The sequence below is a fragment of the Olea europaea genome, chromosome 15 (genome assembly GCF_002742605.1).
Source record: "Olea europaea var. sylvestris chromosome 15, O_europaea_v1, whole genome shotgun sequence".
NCBI classification, from domain to species: domain Eukaryota; kingdom Viridiplantae; phylum Streptophyta; class Magnoliopsida; order Lamiales; family Oleaceae; genus Olea; species Olea europaea.
In genome coordinates this window covers 11,621,400-11,632,747 of record NC_036251.1, presented here as the reverse complement: position 1 = coordinate 11,632,747, position 11,348 = coordinate 11,621,400, and the positions used below count along the sequence as shown (strand labels likewise).

Genomic DNA, 11,348 nt, shown 5'->3' with positions numbered 1-11,348 from the left:
AAGATCAGGCCTTTAACCTTTACAATAGCATGGAGGCTGAAAAAGCCCAGCTCGCTCAGAGGGAGAAGGAGTACGAAGAGAAGCTGAACCGGATGGGGTTCGAGCTGAACTCCAGACTCGATGTCGAGGAGAGGTTGATGGAGGAGATCAAGGCATTGAGGGCATCGGAGGAAGAGGCCAGAGCTCGGGCAGAAGAGGAGCGCGATAAAGTTAGAGAGGTCATCCAGAAAATACAAGAGGCCAACAAAAGGGCGAGGCAGGCCATAAAAAGGGCCTAAGAGGCTGAGGCCAATATTGATAGAGCGATGGAGGCCTGGAAGGAGTCCCCCGAATTTGACATCGTGGCCCAGGATGTCTACGTGGTAACCCTGGAGGAGTTGGTGGGGCACATCAGGAAGGAGAAGCCTGATCTCGATGTGGCCTTTCTGGATGAGGCACTGAAGGGGCAGAAGGAGGAGTTGCGGAGGTTGTCGGAGTCTGCTGGAGTCCGGGTAATACCGGTAGCTCAGGATGTTAAAGATACTACCCCAGTCCCCAAGACCCTTAGGCGATAAAAAACATTGTTTTTTGGTATTTTAATTGGTCAATTTGTGTTTGACTTGCAATTGAACTTTATTTTCACTGTTTATGACATTTTTTTTGAATGGATAATTGTTTATGTTCGGTACAACTTTTCCTCACAGACATAGCAAAAATTGTAAAAGCGCTATAATAGTGTGTAGAATTACTTTGAATTAATTTCGCTTAGTTGTACAGTACTCGCTTTCCGAACCAGGCATATACATTGGGCATTTTTACTAAGTGTAGTACCATGTATGGCCTTAGCTCGTCCAACCGTGAAATGCCCGACTTTATAGATTCCTTAGGAAGGGAGACTCCTCAGGAGGAATCTTCCACTAAGTGTTGCAGCACATACAACCTTAGATCGGCCTGCATATGGAGCAAGGCTTAATGAGATTCCTTAGGAGGAATCTTCCACTAAGTGTCGCAGCACATACGACCTTAGATTGACCTGCATATGAAGCAGGGCTTAATGAGATTCCTTAGGAGGAATCTTCCACTAAGTGTCGCAGCACATACGATCTTAGATCGGCCTGCATATGGAGCAGGGCTTAATGAGATTCAGACAGATTGCTGAGTAAAGTGTTCAAAAGAAATGGAAAGTCCTTTTTTTAGAGATGGCAATTTGAACAGTCAAAACCGAAAACCGCGGTTAACCGAACCGAATGGGGCGAAAAAAATCGAACCGATGGTGCAATGGGGCGGATATGGTTTTGATTTTAATGAACCGGTTCGTAATGGTGCGGGTATGGTATTTACGTCGTCGAACCGAAACCGAACCGATTACCCGCTAAAAAAAATTGAATTGATAATGGACTTTACACTACTTTTCTATCAAAATCAAAACAAAATCCCTCCCCTCCTCATTACATCTACCTGACTCATTCGGCCAGTCTACTTAGCATTAGCCCATAATAGCATTAGTATGACAGTATATAAATGTAAACCCTACTATCCACAACCACAAACTCACGCACGGCCCCATTGCCTCTACGGTCCAAATCGTCGTCGCCTCCGAAAATTTGTTACATTTGTTAGTCATTCTATTACTACCAATCATGTAAAAACAAAATTCGATGTTTTTCTAGACGTGCCAATATTGCCAAGGATGAATAGGAATCAACTTTGAATGCTGATCCATACTAGTAAGACTTGTAGGGATGAATGCATCATGTAACTTCAATGCACAACAATTAAGAATGAAGGAAAAGTTTAGTATTATTATATTTATAATATTGTTTGTTAAATTTGTATTTTACAATTGAAAATTAGGATAATGTTTACATTTACGTTTGGAATATTGTTTGATAATGTTTGCATTTTCGTTTAGAATATTGTGTTTTTGTTTTCATTGACTTTTTTCATAAATTGTTTTATATCAATTTGACGGATGAACCTATAAAAAATAATTTATTTTCGTGGTTATTAACCGAACCGAACCGTGCCGAACCGAGATAAAAACCAAACCGAACCGAACCGATTTACGTGGTTATGGTGCGGTTATGGTATGGTCAAAAATTTGATGGTGCGGTTATGGTTTTGGCCGAACCGACCCATAACCGAACCGTTGCCAACCCTACCTTTTTTATTGATGTGATTGACGTTACAAGGGGACTTTTTTCATTTACTGGTAGTACTGTTTAAGGTGTTCAGCATTCCAAGGATGGGGTAAGGATCTACCCCCCAAGTCTTCCAGTTCATATGCTCCTTATAGCAAGACCTTCGTTACCAGATAGGGACGTTCCCAATTTGGACCTAGGCATCCACTACCAATCTCTCTTGTGGGAAATAATACTTTTCGTAAGACGAGGGATCCTACCTCAAATTCTCTTTTTTCGTACTTTTTGATTATAGTAGGCGTTTCGCTGTTTGTAAACCGCATTTTTGAGTTCGACGTTATTCCTTTTTTCCTCGGTTAGGTCGAGTTCCGTGCAAAGAGCTATGTGGTTTTGTTCTTCATCGTAATCAGTTATGCGCAACGAATAAATGTTGATTTCTAGTGGGATCACAGCCTCTATGTCGAACGCCAGTGAGAACGGAGTTTTTCCTATGCTTGTCCTTGCAGTAGTACGATAAGACCATAACACACTGGGGAGTTCATCAGCCCATACTCCTTTAAACAAGTTGAGTTTTGCTTTCAATATGTGCTTAATAATCTTGTTAATGGCTTCGACTTGGCCGTTCTCCTGTGGATGGTTTGGTGATGAGAAATGTTTCTTGATGCTGAGCTCTTCGTAGAAATTCAAAAGTCGTGTGTTGTCGAACGGTTTTCCATTATCCGTAACAATGGAGTGAGGTATGCCGAACCTGCAGATTACTGATTTCCACAAAAAGTTGGTGGTTTTTTGTTCGGTGATGGTGGCAAGGGGCTCTACCTCGGCCCATTTAGTGAAGTAATCCACTGCAACAATGGCAAATTTTACACATCCTTTTCCAACGGGCATGGGTCCAATTAGGTCGACCCCCATTTTGCAAAGGGCCAAGGTGCTGTCACTGGGTTCAGTTCGCGCGGTGGAGTATTTATGATGGGGGCGAGGCGCTGGCACTTATCGCATCTTTTAACAAATTCAAGGGAATCTTGTCCTATTGCAGGCCAAAAGTATCATTGGCGTATGATCTTGTGGGCTAGTGAGAGTCCACCGGAATGCTTTCCACATATTCATTCGTGAACGTCTTGCAAGGTGTTCTGGGCTTCTTCTTCGTTCAAGCATCTTAACAGGGGCGTGGAATATCCCCATTTGTATAGTATATTATCAATGAGAGTGTACCTGACCGACCTTGTTCGGAGCTTTCTAGCCTCCGCAAAGTTTTCGGGGTATTTTCCGATTTTCAGGTAAGCGATGATCTCGTCCTGCCAAGTTGGTTGGGGTCTATCATCATAAGGACTACTTTATCCAACTCAGTGGACAGTAGAGATATTCTTCCTACATGAATGCTATCGAACTCTTCGATTCCCTCACTGGTGGCTAGGCGGGCCAATGCATCGGCGTGATTATTCTGAGATCGGGGAATTTGTTTAACTTGGGTAGTTTTGAACCTTTCAAGTTCTTTTTTCACAACTCGTAGGTAGTTGTCCATCCTGTCTTCTTTCGCCATATATACACCGTTGACCTGATTCACGACTAGTTGGGAGTCGCTGTGTAGGATTAGGTCGGAGATCCCTAGTCCTGAGGCCATCCTTGCTCCAGCAATAAGAGCTTCATACTCAGCCTCATTATTTGAGGCTTTGAAGTCAAATGGCAAGGCGTCACAGAACATGCGGTGATTGGGGCTGATTAATACGACGCTGGCTCCAGATCGTTCTCCGGTGGATGAATCGTCAACATAAAGTTTCCAAGGGGTTTCTTTCTGTTGTTCTTCAATTGGGGCGTTGCGGAACTCAGAGACAAAGTCGACGAGTGCCTGGCCGTTTATGGAGGAACGAGGCATGTATTTGATGTCGAATTGTCCGAGCTCCACTGTCCATTTTACCATCTGTCCAGAGGTGCCAGGCCTTTGTAGCGTTTGCCTCAATAGAGAGTTGGTCAGGACCTTAATGGGGTGTTCCAAGAAATATGGCCTCAGTTTTTGTGCTGCCATCAACAGGGTGAATGCCAGTTTTTCTATAGCTGAATATCTGAGCTCGGCTTCATGAAGCGCTTTGCTTACGTAATAAACTGGATGTTGAACGCCATTATCTTCTCGGGTTAGAACGGTACCAATGGCGTGCTTTGAAACAGATAAATATATCTTCAGGACCTCGCCTGCCTTAGGTTTTGAAAGCACCGGAGGTTGGGCTAGTTGTCTTTTTAGCTCGTTAAAGGCGTCCTGGCATTCTTTGGTCCATTCGAACTTTTTTCCACCTCGTAACGTGTTGAAGAAGAGTTTGCAATGGTCCGTAGATTTGGAGACAAACCGACTGAAGGCGGCAACCCTTCCGGTTAAGCTTTGTACTTCTCTAGGTTTGGTTGGAGGCTTCATTTGGATGATAGCTTGTATTTTTTCATGGTTTGCCTCGATTCCTTGGTTGTTTACAATGTAAGCTAGGAATCCTCCAGAACTGACCCTGAAAGCACATTTCCTCGGGTTCAACTTCATTCCATACTTCCTCAGTATATCAAATATTTCGATTAGGCATTGACAGTGGTCCTCGGCCTTGATGCTTTTGACCAGCATATCGTCAACATACACTTCCATTGTTTTTTCGATCTGTTGGGAAAACATGAAATTCACAAGTCGCTGGTAGGTGGCGCCAGCGTTTTTAAGACTGAATGACATTACTCTGTAGCAGTAAAGACCTCGATTAGTTACAAACGAGATATGTTCCTGATCCGAGCCGTACATCGGTATCTGGTTGTATCTGGAATACGCGTTCATAAAGCTGAGTAGCTCATGTCCGACGGTAGCATTGATCTATTCTCGACAATGACAAGCTGTCTTTGGGGCATGCTTTGTTGAGATCAATGAAATCTATGTATACCCTCCAATCTCCATTGTATTTTTTCACAAAGACCGGATTCGCGACCCACTTTGGGTATTTCGCTTCACGGAGGAAACCATTGTTCAATAGCTTTTGCACCTCTTTGTTGAGTGCTTCATATCTTTCAGGAATCAGAGGTCGTCATTTTTGCTGCTTTGGCTGAGCTAAAGGATCCACCTGTTAATTTGTGGCATGTAATAGTAGGATCTATTCCTCTCATGTCACTGTGATCCCAGGCAAAAACATCGAGATTCTCTTTTTGGAAAGCCACAATCTTGCTTCGGGTGGAGGGCTGCAACTCGCACCCGACTTTGAGTTCCTTTATTTGGTCCTTGGCACAGACTCAAACTCCTTCTAGTTCTTTTACGGGTTCTCCGCCTTCGATCCTGGTCCGTGAGTCTAAGGGAATGAGTTCGGATTCCCATATGTTTGCCATATGTACCCCCGGGGAGCTGCATTGATGGCTGGTACAAGTTTTCCATTGGCATCTTTCGACGAGCTCCCTATTTTCTTTGACTTTTCCCACACCATGGGGTGTGGGAAACTTGATAGAATAGTGATATAGGGAAACTGCTGCTCTCAAGCTAAAGAGTAGGGGCTGTCCCATCACAGCGTCATAAGGGGAGGGGGTGTCGAATACCACGAACTCGGAGTACATCTTCAACTGCTGAGGTGCTGATCCAGACTCAAATTTGAGTTTGATTGATCCTTTGGCAGAAGTCAAGGCTCCGCTTAATCCTAGGACCATATTTGGGTATGGTTGGAGAAAGTGAGCAGGGATACCCATCTATTTAAGGGTGTGGCTAAAGAGGATGTTCAAAGAGCTTCCTGTATCCACCAAGACTTTGGGGATGGTTACCCCGGCTACAGGCAACGAGATTACCATAACTCCGTGGTAAAGGTGTGGGTCTGCCTCCTTCTCGTCAAAAGATAGTTGCTCGTCTGTGGCTTTTCTGAGATTCTTTTCCGTTATGCCGATCTCCGAGAGATCTGCAACGATTGGTCTCTTTGGTCTGGCTTCCTCGACTTGTGTGTTCGTCCTACTCCTCAGCATATTGACTTGTGGCCTTGGCAGGTCGACGTTGCAGTAGCTTGATCCCCTTGGATAATTCCAGTCCCGTAAGGGGTGGGAAATTTCACGTAATAATAATAAATTGATGTGGCAGCCTTTAGTTCGTGCAAAATGGGCATCCCAATATTACATTGTAGTTGGACGGTAAATCAGCCACCACAAAATCCGCTAAGATTTTTCTTTGGTGAGGAGCTTCGCCCAGCTCCACACTAAGGACTGACCTAGGGCTTTGATAGGATCCCCAGAAAATCCCTGTAGCTTCCTTGGATATGGTTGGAGGTAGCGGACTGATATTTCAAATTGCCTCAAGGTTCGTGAGTACAGTATGTTGATCAAACTTCCATTGTCCACTAGAATGCGGTGGACTTTTACTCCGGCGACCATCATTGTGAGCACCAGGGCGTCACTCTGGTCTTGGAGGATTCCTTCAGTATCCTCTTCCATAAACCAGAACGATTCAGGCTCAATGCCGATCCTAGGGATTTGATACCAATAGTTCGGCATGATTTTTACACTTCGGGCTTGCTTTCGCCTGGCCCTTCTGGATCCTTCAATATATTGATTTCCACCCACCATCATTTTGATTTTGGCATGTAGAGGTGGGTTACGGTTAGGGATCGCCTGTTGGGCTCATGTGGGGCCTCCCTGTAGCTATGGCTGCTGCATCGCAGGTCGATCTGCTTCTTTTGGCTTGGCAACAAACTCCTATAACCGGCCTCATCGAATTAAGGATTCAACTTCCTCTTTCAAGTCTCGACAATTATCAGTATCATGGCTCACCGTCCTGTGGTATCGGCAGTATCGTCCTTGGCGTTGTGCGACCTGTCCGTCCTTTAGGACGATAGGTCTGCGAAATGCTTCTTTTGTATTAGCTTGCGTGAATACCTCTTCCAAGGAGGCTTTGAGTGGGTGGTACTCCCGGAACTTGTATGGCTGAGCCCTGGGACGTTCTCTTTCTCTCCTGTCCTTCTTTCTTTTTGGTTGAGGACTGCGGCTTCGTTTTTTTTCTTTCACCACATCACTGAGGTCAATTTCGCGTCTTGCTTCCTCTTGGTCAGAGGTTGTTTCTTCAGCGCTTATGTATTTCTCAGCTCGATTCAGGAACTCGTGATAAGTCCTTGGACCGTCCTCTTGGACTGACCACCAGAATCTCGTTTTGGGTCTTAGTCCTGCTAATACAGCCATGAGTGCCACATCGTCAGATATTTTTTCCACTTCCATTGATTGCTTGCTGAACCTACTCAGATAGCTTTTGAGGTATTCACTTCTTCCCTGCTTAATGCTCACTAGACGTTCTTTGGGTGTAATCCTAGCCTTGAAGCCCATAAACTGGGCTAAGAATACCATGGCTAGGTCATTCCAATCTTTTACTGACCTTTCGTGTAGTCTCGTAAACCATCTTTGGGCTTTGTCTCCTAAAGTCAGGGAGAATGCCCATCACATGATTGCATTGCTTGCCTCTTGTAGTTCCATCCACGAGGTGTATTTGTCAAGGTGACTGAGGGGGTCACTATCCCCTTCATATGCGGCGATCAGGGGAATTTTCAATTTTTCAGGCAGTGGTTCTATAAGGACATCCTCGGTGAAGGGGGAATGTCGTTTGGTTGGGTAACCTTCCGTGCCACCTTTGTTTTTAGCCTCCAGTTCGGCGATGCATTTTTTTAGCGCTCTTAGTTCGGGTTCTGTTTGTTCCAAAGGACGTTTCAAGTCGATTTGTCCTTGCGTAGGGGTCAGCGAGTGATGGGTCCCCAATCTGTCGAACACACTTGCAGTCCTTCTCATCTCAGGTTCCTTGCTTTTGACCTCATTGGTTTGGCTTCTTGATGAATCTCCTCTTGAAAAGTTGAGAGTCCTTCTAGTGGGGGAACGCTTTACCTTTGTCCTTACAGGGAAATCCACCTCGATATCTAGTGGGGACGAATGGGCTTGGCTCTGTTCCAGTCGTCCCATTGTATTTGTCAATTTTTCTAGGGCTTCCCTCATTGCGATCATTTGAGGGTCCTGCCGTTGTAGAGAACTCAATGGTATATTCGTTTCATGGGGTTGGGTGTGAGATGGATTTTTGGAACTTGAGCTATGACTCATGGCTCTTGAATTTTTTTTTTTTTTATGGAGCAAATGAAACTATTTTTCACAATTAGGGGCCCTCCTTCTAGCGCCAAACTGTTATGTCAAAATTAGCAAGGATAATTTTAAACCAACTTTAAGAAAAAAAAAGGCAATTTGTCCTCAGAAAAGATCACAAAGATGTCATTTTTGTGCGATTGTGCCATAAGTCATTATATGAATTTTATCTGCCTTTACAAGGATTCTATTCAACTATTTATACATAGTTTCAGTCGAAATTACATCAAATTAATCAAATCAGCAATAGTTCCGAGCTCGAAACTCGGGTCGCCAAATTCTCCTATGATTGGTCAATGAGGCCAGTGGTCATGTGTTAATATATTACCTAGGTAATGATGACCTGTAAGAGGCTGGAGTTCGAGGACTTGGAATTGGTTGTTCCGGACGGCGATGATATCACCTGTGGCAAGTGTCTCTGATTGATAGGGTGATGTGACATGGGGTAATCATGATATTTTTCTAAGATAACAGCGGGTAACTCCGACCTGGGAGTATGGGCCGAACTTACGTTTAATTGAGGTGGGGTTAGCGAACTGTTTTTACCAGATCGGAGTTCGGATGTCAGCAAACCAAATTATTTTATTTTTTCTAAATCGAGTTTCAATTCGATTTCTCCAAAACGGTAGAAGTGGCATTACGATATAGTAACAGATTTGGATAAAATTTAAGTCAATTTGATTAAATTGGCTTTAAACTAAGAACTAGAAATGGAAAATTCATATTTTTGGGTTTGAGCTAAATTAACTAGTTAGCAAATTTATTTAAAAAATAAAATAATTTTATTTATTTAAAATAAATAATTTTAAAAATTAGGGAGATTCGGTTAAGAACCCAACCGAACCCATTGGTTCTCAATTCAGATACTCATTCGGATATTTAAAAAGAACCGATTGGTTCAAATCAGTTCGGGAGTCTTGTCCAGCTCAAAAGAGAAACTAACATTGTCTTGCTTGGAGACATGCATAGAAAAATGAAAACTACAAACAACAACAAAATAAGACGTTTGCAACTTGAAAAGCTTATGGATAGGGTTGGACAAAAGTCCCGAACCGAATCGAGCGATTCTTCTTAACTTAAATATCCAAACGTGTATCTGAAATGAAAATCCACAGCTTCGGTTCGATTCGATTCTCGATTTTAGATCAAAATTCGAAAAACTAAATCTCCCTAATTTTTTAATTAATTTATTTTAAATAAACCAAATTATTTTATTTTTTCTAAATAAATTTGCTAATTAATTAATTTATAGCTCAAACCCAAAAATATTATTTTCTTATTTTTAATTTTCAGTTCAAAGTCAACTTAATCAAATTGATCTAAGTTTTATCTAAGTCTGTTACTCTACTGTAGTAATATTTCTATTGTTCTGGAAAAATCGAATTGAAGTTCGACAACGCCTCTCTAAACTATTGTGAGCTCGCTAACTTTCTTTTCCTATGATTTTAACAATCAAATCTATGAGAACTCAGCAAAGAGTGGCGTAAGAAGACATATAAAATTGGATTACGTTATTTTGTTAGAATTAAGATTGAACATATCATTAGTTGAATTAATGTAGCTTTGTAAATATCAAAAAATTAAATTATAATACGGAACCTGATAACCGAATGGCACTGAACCTGAACAGTTCCATAATTAAATACGGTTCCACTTATTAAATACTCGAAAATTTAGGGTCTAGTTCAGTTTTCGTTAGGACTGGACCGGACCATGTCCAACCCTACTTCTGGGAGATAAAACAACTTGGGTACGCACGAGAGGAATAGGCAGTACAACTGTAACGTTACAATATTGCAACAAAGGTGTTGCCAATACATGCTTTCCATTTAGGTCTATTCCTCGTCGATGGATATTTGGAAATATATAGGCTTTTATTTCTAAGAGGATGGGTGGCAATTGCTACACAAAATAAGGAGTAAGCATGACAGCTATTACTTGCCAGTCCAATCGTGTCTAAAGCATTTCTCAGGTTCTTATCAATCCCTTTGTATTTAGCATCTTTCCAATCTTTTGCAAGCTTCCAGGCTACTATTAATTTTGTATTAATATACTGTTGTATTAAACTTAGTCATATGTCATCTGGAGTTGATGACAACATTCGTATTTACATGTTTGTATTTAACTTTAAGCGCATTGACTAGATAATGCTAGCAATGGTGTCCTTGCAAATAGTTTGTTCTGTTCATCCATAAAGTTCTTTTTTATTTTTGTTCTCTTTTTCCTGGGTACGTCATTTCTAACTAGTAAGTTTGAATGGTCTTTGAAGTCTGTAGTTATGGATGCCAAATATTGGGCAATCTTCTCCCTAGCCTACCCAGATTTTACCATGAAATGGTCAATATGCTATAACTCAAACTCTCCTTGGATTGCCACCACCAAAACAAGATGCATCTGAATTTGTAGTCCCATGCATAGGAAAATCAAGTCTCTTCTGCCCATCCTAACCAGTATTTAGTACTCCTACAATTTTTTACACAAGCTCAAATTCATGCATCCACAGCTAGCCCGAAAAGGAAAAAGCCAAGTCCCACTGCAGGCTAATTTCAACACGGTCTAAAATTTCTGTTTTCCCTCTATGCATTCATAGGAACTAGGAATTTTTGTCGGCTAGACAACATATTCAGCCAAAAACTTCCTCTGCCCTTAACCAGTATGTACAGCATTCTATGTTGCAACATCCATGGCCGATTCCATCGACTAATTCAGAGTATAGTGGATAGATTATCCTTCCAAACACAACCTTTAAACCTTCCTCACAGATGCATTGCAATTCCTGACTCAAGGGTTCTTACTGCAAACCTTCACTTGAGCTGCCTTTATGAAAGAGTTAAGATGTCAATACATAAGTCTGTCACTGCAAAGTATAACTTATTTCATTTAACATGGTTGAGTCTCGAGAATGGGATAACTCAAGGAAAAATTCACTTGATGCAAATATTTAGAGTTATCAATTGAAAGCTATTGTAGCTCTGATAATCCATTCATAACATGATTGTACTTTTACGTCCAGCATTTTAAGTTAAATAACAGCAAATTCTGATTAAATTTAATTTAGATATCAGTGGATTAAAGAGTGGGTAGTTTTATATTTCACCAAGGTAACATTATATATATATATATATATATATA

The 11,348-nt window shown here is 41.8% G+C and overlaps 1 protein-coding gene across 1 annotated transcript; it reads right to left on the bottom strand.

Moving 5' to 3' along the window:
* Positions 1-5,144: 5,144 nt before the first annotated feature.
* LOC111411235 lies at positions 5,145-5,807 on the bottom strand. Its single transcript, XM_023041787.1, has 2 exons — positions 5,463-5,807; positions 5,145-5,351 (listed from the first exon to the last, which is right to left on the bottom strand). The coding sequence occupies exons 1-2, from the start codon at positions 5,805-5,807 to the stop codon at positions 5,145-5,147; spliced, it is 552 nt and encodes a 183-aa protein (XP_022897555.1).
* Between the last annotated feature and the right edge of the window lie 5,541 nt (positions 5,808-11,348).

What these genes read in the sequence shown, in the direction of transcription:
- LOC111411235 (XM_023041787.1), bottom strand. Translation starts at nt 5,807, where the DNA reads ATGGGTATCCCTGCTCACTTTCTCCAACCATACCCAAATATGGTCCTA. An exon ending in ATCAATGCAGCTCCCCGGGG is followed by an intron (nt 5,352 to 5,462) that starts GTACATATGGCA and finishes GTCTGTGCCAAG; the next exon opens with GACCAAATAAAGGAACTCAA.